Here is a 19,323-nt window from a genome sequence, read left to right as displayed (position 1 = left end):
CTATATAACGGTTTAAGGGCGTCATGTAGAATGGGACCTGCCCACTCAGTCATGCCACAAAAGTATGATATGCGGAAGGCCAGGGAACAACCAATATAGCAGCAAGGTGTAAAAGAACCAATGTCACACAGAATATCCAATGTCGATTAATGCTAGAAATACTACACATGCCTTGGTGAAACGTCAATCTGTATCCTCCCAGGCCACAGCCGCTCCCCGAGTCACCTCTCTGATCACAATGAACGTTCGGAGCAGCCAAAACGGCAAACCCGTCTGTCACCTTTAAAACAAGGCTGTACCCTACTTCTCGCTGCTCCACCTCTTCTCCACAATCTCTTTCTTTCCTTCCATCTAGAATGGCAATCGGCAAAAACCACCTCTGGCGTATCCGGATTTAGACAGACTAAGACCTCTTGGTCCATGACTATCTCACCTCCGACCCACTTCAATCCAAATACAACCTGCCACAATCTCTGGGAGTTTCCCGGTGTAGAAAAAGCGCTTGGACAGAAAGGCATTAGGATTTCACAGCCAATCAGCACTTCGGAATTCTGTGTTGCGCAATGGGATTGGCCGAGGCGCGTCTTGTTTTCCAATCCTAGGCCATTTAACACGCTAGCAGCATCTCGTACTCACAGGGCTCTCACAACATGTTGATCCGTGGGATAGGTTGTTCTACGACCCGGAAGTGGTAAAATTATAGCCTAATGACATCCGTTAGAAGATGAACAACGGAGGACGGGCATTAAGGCTAAATGTACGGTGGTCAATGTAACTAGCGGACCTTATCTCCAAAGATGGGCGAAAGTGGTAAGAGTGGATAGCTTGGAGGTTTGAGAATGGAGAAATGTGAACAGTAGAAAGTGGAGGCCTAGGGTAATTTTGGGGAAGGATACCGGAAAGTGGAAGGTTTTACGGGCGGAGGGAGGCTTAGGGACAGAAAATGACTTTATGATGAAAATTCGTTAGTAAAGCCACAAGAAGAAAGCCTGCAGACGTGAGTGGAATTTAGGGCAGATGTGAGCTTTGCAACACCGTATATTTAGGCCTGAGGGTAGGAGGTGGGCAAAGGAAGAGTGAGCCTTTGGGAAGATGCTTAGCACTGGGGGAAGCCTAGTTGTAATGGGAGAGGACGGTTTATGGGCAGAAAGTTATGTGAAGGCTGAAGGGACTCCGATTTACTCTGTGCATGTGGAGATTGGAGATTAGGTCTGGGCGAAATTTGCATTATTTCCTTTGAGGAAATTACCTAAAATGTACCTAAAAATACGAAAAGTAAATTGTTATATTTTGAAATATTGTTTTTGGGATTTTGCACTATTTTATAGCACCCAATGCATCTTTTTTTGGCTATGAAAAAGCGCTAAACTATACTCGTCATTAACAGCAGCCACTCTTGTTTGGTTCACATTCATCCTGTGGTCCCGCGGTAAGATTTTTATCGTATTGAAGCCTCAATTACATTGCCTGGCGTAATCTCAGACATTTTCCATAACAATCCTAATCTGAAATGCTGGAAATTAGGCATGATTATGCTGATGTAAATGAACATTTTCCTGGCCTAGTGGTAATTTGACATTATTGTAGGCAGGTGAACTGTGGGTCGCGGAGCCAATATTTGGAGGTTACTTTCATAAGGCCATACTATAACTCAGGACTCTAGCCATTTTAAAAGTTATAGTTGTAACTGAATGCTGAGTTTATAGAATGTGGTTACAGTGTACCCCTTAGTGGCGTTCTCCTTGATTGCTTGCTATTCTTGTCCTTGGGGAAATAAGTGTACAAAATAAAGAGCTTGGCTAGCCAGCTTGATGAGAGTGTGTGAGCTACTGAGACACCAGTAGTAAATTACAGCATCTGTCAATCCTAGTGCCCATAAACTAGGGACTGCTCAATAACCCAGAGCAAAAATGTGTCAGTCTACTTAGAAATAGGCTCAATTCAGGCTGCTAGCGCTATTAAAAACAATTCTTGACATCATCTCGTGGGGGACCCCTCTACCAGATAAGCTCAAGCGGCTACATTTTAGCCATGGAACTATATGCATCTTATCTCATTTTTACAATTTTGCTTAAATATACTTGGAATAAACACTATATTAACAAAATTAAGCAGAACTCCCGAAGCAATGATGTTTCTCTGAGAATGGTGGACCCCTGGCCTGTCACCTTAAGAGTATCCTACAACCATTTGTATCAGCCAAATAACTGACTGGGTAGCAATCCTGGTTCTACCGACCCAGCGCTTTTGTTGAGTCAGCCCTTGTTGATATCCTTCCCTACCAACAGGGACAGGTGGGGCATGCGTCTAAAGTCCCACTTACTCCAAGGGTGCCATGCTGCTGAAAATACCTATATTTTCCTCAGTTCTGTCCCTGATACCCGTTGGGGACAGAGGTGAGGTCAGTATAGGTACTTCCAGCTTCCCAGCACCATTGGGGCATTCATAAATGCCCTTCTAGGAAACTCAGCCAAGTAGGCCTGGCATCTATGTTACATGTTGTCTTTCTTACCCTGACTCTGGCTAAGTAGGATCTAGAGACTGTGTATCACGGGGCATCTACATTTAAGTCCCGACAGATGCCTCAGACTCATTGTGGTCTAACCATAAAGGGCTGAAACATGTTTACTAAGTGGTGTGTAATAGTATGTTACACTTTTGTTTTGACGCTCAAGAATTTCCTGTTTTTAGCCATATCCGAGGCACCGGAATAAGAGGACATGTTAGTGACCTCCAGGTATTTTTATCTATACTGTAGTCAACCCGTTTAGGGTTGCATATCAGAAGTGCTCCCTGGAACATGGTATAGCCTACCCTGGTTTATAGGGACCAGAATGAGATCAGAAGATAAGGCATGACACCAATATGGTGTGTGAGGGTCAATAAGTACAACAAGGGGTTGCTCGAAGCAGGGTTGCTACCCAGTCCGTTATTTGACTGATAGCACATGGTTTAGGGTACCTTTAAGATATCCTGTATCTCCCAAAAAATCGATCACCTCTTTCCAGAGTAATTAAGGATCTAGTTATAGGTATATTTTTTGCAATACAGTCCCAACGCCTTGCCATCAGATCCATCTAAGCTTGGTTGTTGTGTAGTGGCCATGCTGGATAATGTGGAATTAAGACACCATTTTTAATCCAGGTTTACTCACATGGTGGCCAAATAGTTTGCTTTCGGGTAGATTTTTTTAAATGCATTTCTCTGCTCTCTTTTTTTGTTAGATTGGGAATACTTATAATCAGGCTAAAACCTGCACTAAATGTGAGATTAAAAAACTGAACTAGGACCCTGCACGCAGTTGATGTTACCTCGGGTAAGAGAGTATCCAATCCCAAAGTCTATCCATCAAAATGGGTTCAAGTGGGAAAGTTATGGCCTTTGGAGCAAGCAGTACAACTTTACAGTCTCGGGTCTAATGTTCAAAATGGAATGACCATGAGCAAATTAATCTCTATATGAGCCTTTGTCCCCTAATCTACCAATATGCAAGAACTTCAAAACAGGTTTAGTGTTAAATCCAGTCTTCCCTTTTATATTATAATTACATTAGAAGTGTCTGGAAGTGTGCACTGTCCAGCACATTCTCGTGTTTGAAAATGGATTCCAAAGATTACTGAATTCATACAGGTGTAGTTTCCATTTTCAGATACCACAAAATTAGTAAAACTCATTGCTTAGCTCTCTGTTCTCAGACTAGGCTTCAAGAGCCTGACTGGCAATTCAGGCTGGCTGGCGTTACAGACTCTGGAATGTGCCAGTTTTTTCCAGCCAGCTCTTCCCAATGGTTTACGGTCACTTCTCAGCAGGAGTGCACATTCCTCTTCATTAATGTTGTGTAGTACCTCTGTGCTGCCGCAGTTTTTCCTGCCAGCTATCCCGTAACCCTGCCAGGACAAACATAGCTTTCTGCTGAGTTGCTGCTGTTATACCTTCTTGCTCCTAAGCCTTTCTTTGCTATGACTTCTGTGACCGGCAAAAATTGAGACATTTGGTTTCTGTCGCTGTGGGGCTTAGAACTACCCCAAAGCAGCATAGCTGTACAAAAAACGGGACTGTAGTTTAGCCCCTGGGGGATATGTGCTGTACAATAGATGCCAAGATGCAAACAAGCATTTGCAATGCAATAGGTCTTGCATTTGCTTGAATTAGAGCTATTGGCATTGCAAATTCATACCTGGACTTTTCTTGCCACATCATAATTTTGTCTTTGTCTGTTGTATAATTCCAGTGGCCCTGCATATAACTAAAGCTCTTCCATGTACATTCTTTCTCTATCGTCAGCAAAAAAAAAAAATTGCTGCCATATATCCTAATTTAAATGTGCCATGCTAATTCCAATAGAATACCACTTTCACCACCTCCCGCGGGAGTTGCTGGGTGGCAAACACAATTCCTCCCAAAAAAGACAAAAGACAGCCACAGATGAGAAATTAACTACAAGAGTCACCCAAACATAGCAAGAGTGTTCAAACAGTCATAGTGTGATAAGGATGTTAAGTTGGCCTGAATCATGGTCCTAATTTTAATAAGGAGAGAGTATTAAAACATATACAATTATCATATACATTTTTATCAGGAATAAACCTTTGGCATTAGACTGTAATTCCCAAGACAGTCCTTAGAGGGCACCATAACAAAAATATAATTTGTAAGAAAGATGGTCGTGTAACCATATTGTTAGCCTCTAGAGGTGAAAAAAACTGGAAAAAGTGATGTAACCAAATACATAGCCCCTAGAGAGCGTTTTTAGGGCTAGCAGGCCTACTGCAATGATATTACTAACAATGCCTGTGAGACAAAACTTCGACCAGCAGTAAAATAAAAGTTCTAGCCATGAGAAAGCTTAAAAGACACTGAATGGTGGGAAGGGTTATTATTTTGGGTTCTCCACTAACCTAGTGGGGGACCAGAGATAATGTAGGCAGAGCGTTTTGAAGGTGGTCCCATTGTCCTACGACCACCACAGGCTGCGTTATGAGCCAAAATGTTTTGTAAAAGTAATGCCCTGCAAAGCATTATGTTTTCGTGCAGCGAATATTATATTATGTTGACTACAATGCTCATAACAGCCCCTAGAGGACACCACATTAATAACAGCATTTGGATGAAACATGGTCATGTGACCATACAGTCAGCCCTCAGAGAGCCTAACCACATGAAAAAAAGAATATGAAAAAGTAATGCAGTGTAATGATATATGTAATCCCTAGAGATTGTAGTGCATTACACATTTTCACGGCTAGCAGGCCTATTGCAATGATATTACAAACAATGCCCATAAAGCCTAACTTCTACCAGCTGTAAAACAAAAAGTCCAGCCATAAGAGAGTTTAAAAAGATAATGAATTGGTGGTAGGGGCTATTATTTTGGACTCCCCACTAACATAGTGTGGGGACCCAGAGATGATGTAGACCGAAGGAGCACATTGTGGTCAATGTTTTGAAGGTGATCCCATTGTCCTAGGAACCCTACAAGCTGAGTTATGAGCAAAAATGTTTCTAAAAGTAATGTCCACAAAACATTATAGGGCACATTTCTGTGCCTCAAATACTTTAGTATGTTGATATGACTAATGCTTAGAAAAGCCTGTAGAAGACACCACAATGAAAATAGCATTTATAAGATTCATGGTCATGTAATTATATAATTAGCACCTAGAGAGTATAACCACACAAAAACCGAAGGGCAATAAATAATGCAATGTACCCATATATTTAGCCACTAGAGGTCATAGTGCATTATGCGTTTCCAGGCCTAGCAGACCAATAGCAATGAAATTACAAATAAGGTCCTTAAAACACAAGCTATTCCCAGCTGTAAAACCAAAAGTTTCAGCCATGAGAGTGCTTAAAAAGACATATAATGGTAGTAGGTGTTATTATTTTGGGGTCCCCACTAAACTAGTGGGGGGGAACCCGGAGATGCTGTAGACAGAAAGAGCACGTCGCACTGAACGTTTTGTATGTGTCCCATTGTCCTTGGACCACCACAGGCTGAGTTATGAGCAAAAATGTTTTGTGAAAGTAATGGCCTGCAAAGCATTATGGGGCAAGTTTTCTGAGTGAAGTGAATCTTGTAATATCGGCTGTGCCGGGAGAGCAGTTTTCGTTTGAGGATTTCTGTTTTACGTAAAGCATTTACCAATTTCAAGTGTTTTAAGGAGAGAGCCACAAGAAATGACTCTGGTTAGGTAACTGTGAACCAATGTGGCCAGCGCTCCAATACCAGTGATCGAGTTCATGCTTTTGTGCCTGTTCGCACTGTGAGCACCATGGCTGCCATGCAGCACGAAGGGGAGAGACAAAAGGAAAAAAAATTGTTCGCCCACGCTGAAGTATATCAGCAGTTGTGCAATAATCCATGTAACAGGGGTAGTCTGCAAGGCGTGACAAAAACAGCCTCAAGGCGGGACAGACATGTAAGGCATTTACCAATGACATCAAGTGATTTTTGAAAGTCAAGCCCAGGAACGAATTAAAGTGATGGGTGTGGTTAACAGCCCACAATACTAACAACAGGTCAACGCACTTGCACGCTCCACCTGAATAAGGGTGAAGGGCAGGGTCTTGGGAGGGAGGTTTTGGGAAGAAGAGCTGAGGTCAGAATAAGGTGGCTGTGAGGGAAGATGATGCCTTGTGGTAGTGATAGAGCAGAGGACGAGTGGCTGAGAAAGTATTAGGGGGAGAGTTATCAGCTTGGGACTCAAAAGGTAACATGCGATTGGTTGAGCTGTGTTCTAGGGACCAGGCATACAGGAAGTAGAAGATTGCTGGGCAAACTTGTAGTTTTACAATGCACAAATCTTTTTCCAGTTTTTAAATAGTGACTAAAGTGCCTTTTTTATTTTTTTCTATAGAATATCTCGTTGCAAGGGCTGATGGAAACAAGTCTGTTCTGGAAGTGCATGAGCAAACGAAGAATTTGTGTTTTCACTCTTAACTTGTAAGAAAAAGAGCCATAACAGAAAAGCTAAAATGGGAATGAGGATCAAACTGCACAGCACGGATCACCCCAACAATCTGTTAAAAGAACTCAATAAATGTCGACTTTCAGAGAATATGTGTGATGTGACTATCGTTGTAGGGCAGCGCTCATTTGCTGCACACCGGGCTGTGTTGGCTTGTGCTGCAGCCTATTTCCACAACCTCTTCATGGACTCTGGTGCTAGCACCTATGTGGTGGACTTCATCACTCCAACCAACTTCGAAAAAGTCCTCAGCTTTGTCTACACTGCTGAGCTCTTTACTGACCTCATCAACGTTGGTGTCATCTATGATGCAGCTGAAAAGCTGGGTATGGCAGATTTATTGCGTGCTTGCCATGCCACCTTCCCAGACCTAGAAGTCTCGCCAGTTGTCAAGCAGTCTGCCACGTCCAGTGATGGACGCAATAGTAACTCAGTGGACCTCAACCATTCTATAGGGGATCCTCGGTGTAGCAGTTCAGACAGAAGCTATCTCTCACCTGGAGAAACAGCTGGTTGCTACAAAGGGGATGATAGGAACCCAGCCTGTGAACCTAGCCAGAGTATTGCAGTCCCATTTCTGCTCCCCACAAAGATAGAAGAGGACGACGAGGAGGCTGCAGAGCATTTTCCCACCCCTCCCCCTCCGGCATCCCAGTCCAACATCACAAACACTAATCTGGGGCTTCCGACAAGCACAACCTCTTGCCAGCCTTATAAGATCCAGAGCAATGGGGATTACAGTAAGAATTGTTTATTTGCTACTGGTGCAGCATTGGGCTATTCCACTGGTGGCAATTCCTGTTCTGGGAACACAGAGCACCTACCCGATAGGGGGTTTCGACAGATGGATGATCTTCAGTTGGAAGAGCTGGAGGAAGAAGATCTGCAATTCGAAGATGTTGCTGAAGGCTTGGGCCCACCAGAGGATGTCATTGAGCTCAGTGATGCAAGTGAAGATGAAGTAAGCATTGGCCATGGGGGACGTAAAGCCATGCCTTGTCAGGTGTGCAAGAAGGTGCTAGAACCCAACCTACAGCTGATCCGGCATCATGCCCGGGAGCACATTGACTTGCAGACAGGCAACTGCAAGGTATGTAAGACTCACTTTCAGGATCATGCATCACGGGTCACTCACGTGCTCTCACATGTTGGTATCTTTCTCTTCTCGTGCGACATGTGCGAGACCAAATTCTTCACCCAGTGGCAGTTGACGTTACACCGCAGGGATGGCATATCTGCCAATAATGTGATTGTTCACCCCAGTGACCCATTGCCAGGTGAGATCAATTCTTTTGGTGGGGGGCCAGGATCACAGCTAGCATGCAACATATGCCGGAAGACACTGGTCAGAGATTTTCACACTGTGCGGAGTCACATTCTTGAACACGTGAACCTGAAAGGCTTAACATGCGGGTTGTGTGACCAGCGCCATCCAAACCCATGCAGCCTAATGTGGCACGCCCTGTCCCATATGGGCCTTAGCATTTTTTCCTGTTCTGTCTGCGCCAACAGCTTCGTGGACAGGCTCCTACTGGAGAAACACCTGGCCGTCCACCAGGGCACAGACAGCCCTGTGTTCCGGTGCCACCTCTGTGGTCAAAGCTTTGATTCAGACGCTGCTTGCCGCCATCACATCAACCAGCACCGAAGTGGGATGGGGGATGACCATCATCAAGGCTTTGTTGAGCAGCCTGGCATTCTAAAGCGTAAGGTCCCTGAGGAGTTTCTGACCGATGATGCCTCTGTGCAGGCACAGACTGGACACAGTAAGTACAGTTGCAAAGTGTGCGGCAAAAAGTTTTCCCACACCAGCGAATTCAACTACCACCGGCGCATTCACACTGGGGAAAAGCCCTACCAGTGCAAAGTGTGCCAAAAGTTCTTCCGCGGCCGCTCAACCATCAAATGCCACCTCAAGACTCACTCTGGCGCCCTCATGTACCGCTGCACAGTGTGTGGACATTACAGTTCCACCTTAAATCTTATGAGCAAACACATCGGTGTTCACCGAGGCAACTTGCCTTTGGACTTTACTATTGAGCAAACGTTCATGTATGTTATTCACTCCAAAGAAGGGGAAAAACCCACAGACAGTGGACTTTGAGCCAGAAATGTACAGTTTTTGTATTTTAATTTAACTTTAGCATTTTAAATTTTAATCCTTGGACGTTCTGTCGTAGTTTCCTAGATATAGGAATATAACATTGTACCAAATGAATCTGTCATTGTAAAGTCTGTGTATGATTATGGTTGCAGCCACTGTAGGCCACTTTCAAGAAACCTTGATGTCTGCAATGTATCTCAAATCCCTTTCCAGTCACTCGTTTGATATCAGGAATGATTTACTTTGCAGTGGTTCTTAATGACTAGGGCTGGATAATCCTATTTGTGGACACTGCCTATATAATAACTCCTACCTCCACCAGCTCTTTTTTCCAGACTGAGGCGCTGCAGTGTTGTGTTCTGTGTACACTGGCTTCAAATTTTTTTTGGGTCCTCGTTCAGTTTGTCCAATATTATGTAATTTGAAACCAGTAACCCCACACTTTCGCTGCCAAACCTAACTTGAAATTTGGAAAACAGCTAACATTTTTTTTAGTTAGTGAATAGAGCTGTCGTTATCATTAGCTACTGAAAAGGCATGTGCAGTGAGTGAGAGAGGACAGAGGTAAGTTTTAAGGCGATACAAACTTAACATCTATGATGGGAATTGGACTTTTACTTGTTTTTGTCAAATTTGTTGCATTCAAATCCAGCTGCTTTTGAGTATGTGAACTATTTAATGTGGAAATATGTTTATAGGACAGAGGCTTATGCGTGAAAAGCAAGCCGTGACAATGTTGACACGGTTATCTAACCAACCATGAAGCCCCTTCGCATCACACTTTAACACTCCACAACTTTTAAAGAAATTTAAGAAGACACTAACATTTTTTTTAAGTGTTTCTCGCTGCCCTCATTACATTTTAGTCTGCCTGGACCAGGAAGCGTAATGTCTGTAGTCTCTGGCTTTATTTATTTAATTTATTTAGCATCTTCACAGTTTTGGTCTCTTTAGAAAAGCAATACACTCCTTGGCGAAAACAGATTCCACTGCTTTTATATTGGCCTGGCATATTCTCGGTTCTCTTTTGAACCCAGTCCTTTTAGCTACACACAACAATCTGGGAATTTGTGTGCCTTTAAACAAAGCTTTGCACAGTTATGAAGCAATTGTTCTTAAAACTGTATGCGTTCCATCCTTTTACGAAGAAAACGCTGAAATGGAATTGGTTCCTTAGGTGGGGTCCTAAAAGTTATCTTGCAATTAGTATTGCCTGTGTTTCACCCGTAAATATAGTTCTGGTTGCAACCCTTGCCTGAAAATATAGGGTTTAAAATGTGTCGTTTTTATCGGGCCAATTAATCCTTTTGGTCTTGCGGAAGTAGTGTATAGATGCCGTTAAAATAGGCTCTTTCTGAAATGGTTCAGAAAATGGTTTGTACGGTAAAAAGAGACAGGATTTTTGGAACATTGAAACTGAGCCAAGTACGTTGAAATGTTAACATTTGCACACTTTCTTTAGTGAGACTTCTTAGTGTTAGAAATGATACTTATTTGGAATATGGAGGAGGAACGGTAAACGCCTCCCTCACTCTATCTACATTGACATGCTGCTTTTTTTAGATTATGGAAAAGAGGAATAAAACAACAAAATAAGGCATCTATCTCATCGAGTACATCATTAAAGAGAATAGCGCCATCAGTTGTTTCTCTTAGATTTTACCAGTGTAGCTTGAAACAGTCCTAAATAAGAGGTTTTCTTCCTTTTCAAATCGGCCGTGCTCGTGTTTGCAGCAACTTGAATTGGCTCCCAGATGCTTGCTGATCGTGGGTACAAGTTGCTAAGACCTTGGATGAGGTGCATGTGAAAGTGAGGGCACGAAGGCGCTGTCTAAAAAGCTGTAATTTCGTGAAACAAAAAATATTGGATTGTGGCTTTATATGAAAGTGACGTACTGGAATGTCCTCACACACTGATGAAAAATAGTTTTTCTCATTCCGTGGTGGAAAATGAGGCCACACTGAGCATTAATTCAGGGACGTTAGTATCTTGCTTTTTACCATTTGCATTTGATGAATATGTGCAATTAAATAGTTTTTAAAACGTGATAATATGGGAATACTTTTCTGACCATTTTTTTCCAAGAAGGGGACCTTTCTACTGCAAATAGGTCTGATATTTCCCATATGTTATATTTATTTCGTTGCTGGACAGTATGGTACTGTGGCTAAATAAAATAAGCCACATGATTATCCTTACTTTAAAATACAGTACCATTCAGGATGTTCCAACTTGGTGGGGGTGTCTCAATTGACATTTTTAATGCAAGGAAGGTCTACTTAATTGAGCCATCCATTGGCACTTAATGTCAGGTTGCACATGATCTACTTTATGGATAAAGGGGACACTAATGCACCTTTGACCATGGCCTTTTGAAGAGCCACTTTAGTCTCTTGTTATTCTAATAACACTTTAAGGTTCTTTGTGCTTGTGATGATGCAGTTTTTTTAAATAAGTAATTTCTGTTTCTTAACCTTTCCCAGGGTAATTAGTTAGGTAAAATGTAAGGAAAGGACAAAATCCGAAGCAAGTCAAAACAAACTTTCCAAGCTTAACTGCAATGTTGAGTTTGGATGGTAAAGTTAGGAAGTTTCACAGGTTCTTCTTCCCACCCATGTTAGTATAAATGTCCACCTTTCTGTGTGGGGTGGGAAGAGTTAGAAGAAATTTTAGACACAATGATGGACTCCTTAATTTTAGATTGCAATGCTGATACGTCTAAGAAATGTTCTGCAAGGTCTGAATTTGGTCTTTATTTTTGTTTTCCATTCTATTTATTACCCACTTCAGTCAAGATTTTTTAAATATTTTATTTTTTAAGCCCACACGCCTTCCCACTGTAATGCTTCTTCCTTTTACCATGATTGCTGCTGTAGGAAAGCACAATCTGCCATTCTATGCCAGTATAAGTCTTGTTGAAAGTCGTCAGACATCTTAAATGACAAAGGGCTCTCCTGGCCGTCTATTTGGCAGCTATCCAACTGCAAAGTAAGAAGTGTCCCAAACCCCACTGTTATGAGATTACAGCTATCCACTTTAGATAGTTGGTTGTTCATTGTGGTCCTTTAATACCCCTTTGCACACTGGGTTATCCAACTCTTATTAACCTATATTGTCCCGTCCTTTACCCATAGGACTTCCGTTTGCTGATTAGATGGGCTCTCTAATACTAAATAGAAGTATCTACAGCCACCCTAGTCCACTAACTTGCTGTGAGTAGAGCTAAGGTTTGTACCTCTGGATCCTTCCTCCCCATCCCGAAATTCTGAGCTTTACACAGAGAGTGCTAAAGGACCCAAATATAGTAGTACAGCATCTGGGTGGTGCCTCACCAGGATCTTTTTACCCTTAAATGATATCTCACTTTTTCCATAACCAGACCCAGTTCACTTCAATTTGCTTTCAAGGACTTAATGACACAGCCGTTTAGTTTTTTGGGGGGGTTTTGTGTGTTTTTTTTGTGCTTAATAAATACAGTTGTTAGTTTATCTGCACAACTAAGGTGAGGGTAGTGTTCTTAAAGAGGTGTCTGCATCTTGTGGTGGTATATTGGTTTAATACACTGTACAGTGCCTTGTTTCAAAGAGTAGCAACACCTTAAAAGCACAAGACTGATAGGTGTGAGATCTGGGCTAGTGGCTAATTGTTACCTGTGAAACACTGAGTTCAGACATGGCAGCTTCCCTTGCTGACTGTGGACTGAGTACCTCCTTGTCCCCCTTTTTCTTTATATGCCAAATTTAGAAGTTCTTGTAACTGGCTAAGTACTGGCTTTAATATAACTATATAAAATGGCTGCATACGAGTGTCAGCTGGACTGGGTGGCAGCCATCTTCCGTGTGGATATAGTTAAAAAAAAATAATCCAGAACGCATTAAATTCTTTATCCTTTCTGCAGCCTCTCCCCTAACTTATAAAAATGAGAAGTGACAGATTGGTGACTGTAACTGGCCATTAAACATCGCGGATGCTGTCTTTGTTTTCTAGGTTTAAAGTGTTTGTTTCAAAGTGGTGCTTTCATGTTAATTCAATTAAGCTGGTATACCTGAAAAGAAGTATGTTTTCAATATGCGCACTTCCTCTTTGCCTCCGTGTGTTCAATCTTTATTTGTAATTTAGTGGTAGGAATTTGATTAACATTTTCAAGGCTAAGCAGTCCTTGTTAAGACCAATTTACAGATGAACTAGGTTAAGGAAAAATACTTTTTTTTCTAGGAAATGTGTTCAGCCCATTTTTGCATTATTCCTCCATTAGAAAAGTTGGGGCTTTTCCACTTTGTAATCAAGTAAGACCTACATTTGTGGGTAATGGCTCAAAATTGCTAATTTAAAACTTTAAATCCATGATTTCCCTCTGGAAGGCAGGATAAGGAGTTATGTGTATAACTTACAAACCCAATCACCGTCCTTTCATTATGGCCCATATGGTTATGTTGACATGAAAGATCTGAATTACTGTATCCATGAACTTAGTGGGCTAAATTGATTACCATATTTTTCTGGTCAGATCTTTTGATTTTTGACTCTGCTGGCACAGAAGTTAATTTTCTCAGTTGTTCATTTTAAGAAATTGGTATTCATATGTCACGTATGTAAGAATCTATAGCTTCATATTTGGCAAAACTGTTTAAAAAACTGTATGAGACGGTGCAGTGCTTCTGTTCAGCTGGGTCTGCAGGCTATGTAGTTCCTTTAAAAGTAAGTTCGAAATCTGATTGTTTTTTGGGAGCTTTGATGCAGAGTTTATTTGCAACATTGACTGGTAGAGTTCCTCTTGAGCAAAGGTTTATCATTATTTTAGGAGTTAATTTGAAGACGATAATTCCACAGAGTTTGCCAACAGAGCAGATGATTCATTAAGGCAGGACCACCACTCGGGCTAGAAATGTTGGTATAACATTGTATGTGTGTGCTATCCACGTCTGTGTTCAGTCTAGCCCTTCGCATGTTTCACTCTGTGGACCTGTCACTGTTTCCTACTGAGTGGCTAATCTTGGAGACAGGCGTTCTTAAAGTTTCTTTGGTGCCATTTCTCTTAGTGTCTGATTTCAGGGCCTTGGCACCCTTCAAAAATGTGAGTTTGAGTAATTATGGTAAACAAATGCTGATGGATTGATACCCAGTGTAAGAAAAACGTAGATAAAGTGAAATGCCCTTCTGGTTTTCTTTTCATCCCTGCATATATTTATTACTTTGAAGTTTAAACTCTGCCTACAGTTCCTGGCACCATTAGGTCTGTTTCTTCGTATCTTCAAAAAAAACTTAAATTGCTTTTCAGACAGGCAAAAATCAATTAAAAAAAATCCAGTTTTTATTAGTTTTAGAGAAACTTACAAATTGAAAGGTTTACTTTTATCTTGAATCACTTCTTGACAGAGGAAAGCGGTTTCTGGTGAAAACGCCATGTCTTTTGGTTGTTGTTGGATGAATATTGTATTTATATTTGAGAGTAAATTGTTCATGTTCCTTGATCTCGAACCTGGGCCACTTATTGGTGTCATCTGTTCGAACAAAACTGAGGCACAGGTAATCACAAAGTGGCACAACACTCATGCCTAGCTTTTGAGTTCTGCTAGATGAGTTTAGAAAGCAACGTTTTCTCTTTGCCCTCCTCTAGGTGTTGGGTTCAATGTAACTGGAGTCCAATGATGTTTGCAGCAGTGTTGAGTTTTTTTTTTTGTTAAAAAATAAAAACAAACAAGCCTTGTGCAGTCCTCCTTTTCCACCTACAAAAGATTGCAGAAACATTAGCCCCTTTAATGCCTTAAATACTTATGTTCAAGTTCTTTTTTGCAACTATAACACCAATGTTTAGGTATATGCTTGCCCATGGGCAATAGTCTATAACTGTTGGCTTTTTCTAGAGATTGAAGGTGTCTGATCTCAGTTCTTTCTTCCCCCAACCCCTTCCCCAGAGAAAGATGAAAATATTGTTTTAAAGTAAAACGTTAATATAGAAATGAAACTAGCCATGGGGTGTTGCTAGAGCAGCAACCAGGGTTTCAGTAATAGCAGCGTTTGTTTTGTGTACTGTAAATGTAATGAAGGATCAGATTAATTTTGCCTGTGCAGCGATAACTTTGACAAAACGATTGAACTCCTCCTCTCCCTGAAGTAGTCAGAAAACGAGTTTGCTAACTGTAGTATTTACAGGCTGGTACTCATGATATTGAAGGTCTGTCATTCACCTCAGAAGGTACTGTGCAGCTTGGTGGCAGATATCTGTCTTTTTTTTTTTTTGCCCCTCTCTCCAAAAGGCAAGGGCGTGCTGCACACCTGCGCTTTCTTCTATTCACCTCATTCGATCCTTTTGATTGATCACAATATCACCTGCCTTACTGGCTTATCAAATCTGCGTTCCTAAACCCCTGCCCCTCACACTGCAGCTCTGTGCACTTATTTAGGATAATGACAACACTTATCTGCTCCCTTTGTTGAAACTTAGTGAACTTTGCTATACTTGATATGTGTCCATGTTAATAGAAGGCAAGGAGGTCTTTCACTGCTTAATGTAGATTAGAGATGTGTTTAATGTGAGCGAAATGTACATAACCAGCAATGAATTACAAGATTCTTCCACTGTGATTTTTCTTCATTGTGGCCACAATGCCAGTCTAATGTATTTTCAGTTCAACACAGCAGGTTTCTTTCTGCATGCCCATGCACTGGGGAGTTTTACAACATCATGATGTTGCATTTAGCAGTAGAACACAAGGGTTCTCTGTATTCATTATTGTCTTACATTTTTCATTTCAATAATCTTCTCTCATTCACTTGCAGCACTGAGTATTGTTTTCTTAGGGCACTTCTCAGAACAAAAATGAACAGGTGTTGTGTCAGCCCCATCTAAGATGGAGTAGGTGTGGTCGAACTGTGGGATGGCTATCAGCTGGGGCATGCAGAGAAAGACAGTGGTTTAGAAAATGCATTGACGAATTGTGGGAAGGCAGGTGAATAAGCAAAGATGTTGAGTGGAGGTGGCAAGGGAATGAGGTGAGGATAGTTGTATCATTAACGGCAGCATCATTACTTTGTGCCAGTCTGTAACTTTTTTGTATACATTGTCAATTTTTTGTTCAATACTGAAGTTATCTTTTATGTGTGTAAATGTATAAAAAGTTGATTGCATACTAACACATTCTCTTGTTCTGACAAAATTGAGCCATTTTTCACTTCTTTAGAGCTCTATCTGGTGAGAAAAATAACAATCCTTCATGAGATAGGTAATGTGTTTGACAAATACGTAGCATCGCCTGATCAGATGTAGGGTGATTCAGGCCTATATACTTATTTTGAGATCCAAAAGGAGTTGAGTTGAGCATTTCCAGTCCAAAGCACCCGTCAGAAATGAAATATCAGTTCCTGTTCAGTCACGAGTAGTCTAAAATCATAATGACTAAGACTGTTTTTGTATTTTCTTTTTTTTTTTACAGTTAAATATCTGAACCAAAACTTCAAACTCCAATTCACAAGTGTGACTAGAAACAAGTTGTTTAAGCTATGTATATAAAAAAAAAAAAAAAAAAAAAACCAGTTGCTTTTTCTGGGGATTGGAGGATGCCTTAACCACAGCCAAGTGCTATTTGGCTAGCTCATTTGCCTAGATGTTAAATTTTCTTGAGTGATTAGTAAATTAACCCAGACTGCAAAACATGCAAAGTTGATAGTATTTTTTTCTGCTTTCATATAGTTTTAGAATTGTGAATCTTTTTTAGCAAAGATTTTGAACAAAACAGCCCCATGTCCAATATTTCTGGTGGCGAGCATTTAAAAAGCTTGCAACCTAACATCGCAGAGAATACTTGTATCTTCTGCCTCAGGCTCCTCTAAAATTGTCAAGCTGATCTCTGCACGGGCTCTCTGTGGAGTTGTTTCTCTGTATTTGACCCTGTTAACATGCCTGTTTCTCTTTGGAAGTTCCACTGAGGGATTTCATATACATTGTTTATTTTTTACATGCAAAATGTGTCTTATTTTATTCTTTTATTTCTTATTAAAAGTAATTTTGTACCTACAGTAGTAGACTTGGAAATCCAGCATCGCTCGACAAATGGTGGAGGTGGAGTTTAGGGGTCTGTGGGAGGTTGTGGCAGTGGTTACTTTTACTCTCATTTTTATATTTGAGACTCTGTTTGGCCCATTAGGGCCATAGATACATTTTTTTCACAGCTACTTTCCTAATTATTGGCATCCAGCTTAGTAGGAACTAACCAATGATTTGTGATCTAAGCAGTGCCTTTGCTGCCTTTTGAAAGGGGACCTGCCCATACTGCCGAATTTCCCCTTCTGAGTGTGTGAATGGGCAGAAGGCATTACATATGTTTAATGTAGCAGAACTATCACCACTTCATAATGTTGAATTGGAAATGGTAAATTTTTTATAGGTTAAATATGCGATGGTTAGGCTGTGTTATAAATTAATCCTATGCAATGCAGCTGCAAAGGAGCATGCACCGCTGTCTTTTGGTAGGTATTCTGTAGAAATAGTTAACAGTCAAAAGCCCTATTGAAGGCAAGCACACGTTAAGGTCTCATGTAATCTGCATTCAAAAGATGTGCAGATATGTAACTTGCATCTACATCAGCAGTTTTATGTATTTTGCACGTTCTACGTTCCTCAAAATACCGGCAAACTCAGAGCTATGCATGCAAACATGCTTTCCAATTTGGTTTATGCTTGTGTCTGAGTCGTCCTCACATTAACAGAACATCGCCAAATTAATGAAGACGTGTAAATATGAATATCTGCTAGGGAAAGCTTCAGAAAGGGGTTTTCTGGGACACAGAGAAAAGTGTATGAGGAAGACATACAACAAAAGAGGGTTAATACCAAGGTGTAAAAGCACTAGACACAAGGGCTCTAAACCAAAGAATCAAGAGGGTGGCACTGAAGCAGAGGTTTTAAAGGCATTGAAGAAACTTGTTTGAGGCATGAAACAGCATAAAGGAGGAAAGGTGAGTGGGAACTGTTCATGAATACATTTAAACAAGGAGCAAAGGAAATCGAAACAAATATAAAAAAAAGCCCACGCCTACAGAGTAAACTGAGATGCATGTTTTTTGAGAGGGGATAAATTAAGAGAAATTAAATAAAATAAAAAAAAACAGGCTAGATGGTAAACTGGAAGATCAATAAGTGAAATAGTCCAGATTAGGAAAATAAGAAGTGAAAGTGAGGTGTTTATGCTTATTGATGAGGAAACATGTTTCTGATCTTATTGTGTTGAAGTGCTAGAAAGGGTATAGAAACGCTGTGCTGTGAGAAAGGGAAGAAAATCAAGGTATTAAAATAATTCCAAGATCTTTACTTGATCCGGGAAGCCCTGAAATGCGACCTACTTGTGTTGTAATGCAAGCCTCAAGTTCTCCATAAGTTGCATCTCCCCAATGCTTCCATAAATAATTAGGACCAGAGTGCCCTACTGCCACTACAGAAGCTCTCAATTTGAACAGTGGCAGTCATTTTAAATGAGTTTACTAACTAGACCATGTATGAAGTTGAAGCATTTGAGTGGTTTTGTTCTATAAGATTGACTGCCTTATTTTTAAAGTTTATTGACAAAAAAATCAGTGTGTTCCCTCAAAGTTAAGAGTTTGACTTCTTGAATTCAACATATAGCTACTCTGAGAATAATTAAACATCATAAACCATGTTACTACTGGTACTTTCCTCTTCAAATTGATTTCAACTGCATACAAAAACGTTACAGATACTTTCACAAGATAGAACTTCCGCACCTTTTTAGGTCTAGCCCACAGGCAGCTTTTAATTAAAAGCTGTCTGTTTGCAAAATACATAATGTGGACAATACCAAAAACGTAGTGAGCTTTGTGCTAGCCCGTTGCTTACAGTTGGTCAGCTTTCTTGTACCTCTGTTTTGCCTTCTTCTAAGTCAGTAGTTTTCCTTCCTCTTTTTCTGTTTGTCCCTCCCCTGAAGCATAGCTTCTCTACCATTCCTTTTGAGTGGATGACTTGTATACTTTCCCTGCTCACTTTCTGGGAACTGCTTTTTAGAGCGAGCACAAGTTGTCTGTTTGCAAAAGACCTATTAGCAGCTTACCAAGCACTTACATTGGGCTTAAAACCTGTCTGTTGCTTGCGATTAGTTGGCTTTATTGTCACTCTCATTTGCTTCTTATTCAGTGGTGGCTCGCCTCGTCCATCTTGTGTTTGTCCCTTGGAGCATACCCTATTTCCGGGTGTCCTTCCCCCTGCACATGTTTTGGGATCCACTTCTTTTTGCTTA

General features: G+C 41.0%; 1 protein-coding gene across 2 annotated transcripts in view; it reads left to right on the top strand.

Annotated features, from left to right (window-relative positions):
• ZBTB39 (zinc finger and BTB domain containing 39) overlaps positions 1-17,092 on the top strand; it is a 78,332-nt gene extending 61,240 nt beyond the window's left edge. For both annotated transcript variants that reach the window (XM_069230765.1, XM_069230766.1), the window contains exon 2: positions 6,861-17,092. In XM_069230765.1, the coding sequence (XP_069086866.1) occupies positions 6,979-9,075 (2,097 nt within the window). In that variant the 5' untranslated portion in view covers positions 6,861-6,978 and the 3' untranslated portion in view covers positions 9,076-17,092. The remainder of the gene's footprint in view (positions 1-6,860) is intronic.
• Positions 17,093-19,323: the final 2,231 nt, after the last annotated feature.

This window comes from Pleurodeles waltl, chromosome 4_2, assembly GCF_031143425.1.
Source record: "Pleurodeles waltl isolate 20211129_DDA chromosome 4_2, aPleWal1.hap1.20221129, whole genome shotgun sequence".
NCBI classification, from domain to species: Eukaryota; Metazoa; Chordata; class Amphibia; order Caudata; family Salamandridae; genus Pleurodeles; species Pleurodeles waltl.
This window is presented reverse-complemented; position numbering and strand designations above follow the sequence as displayed.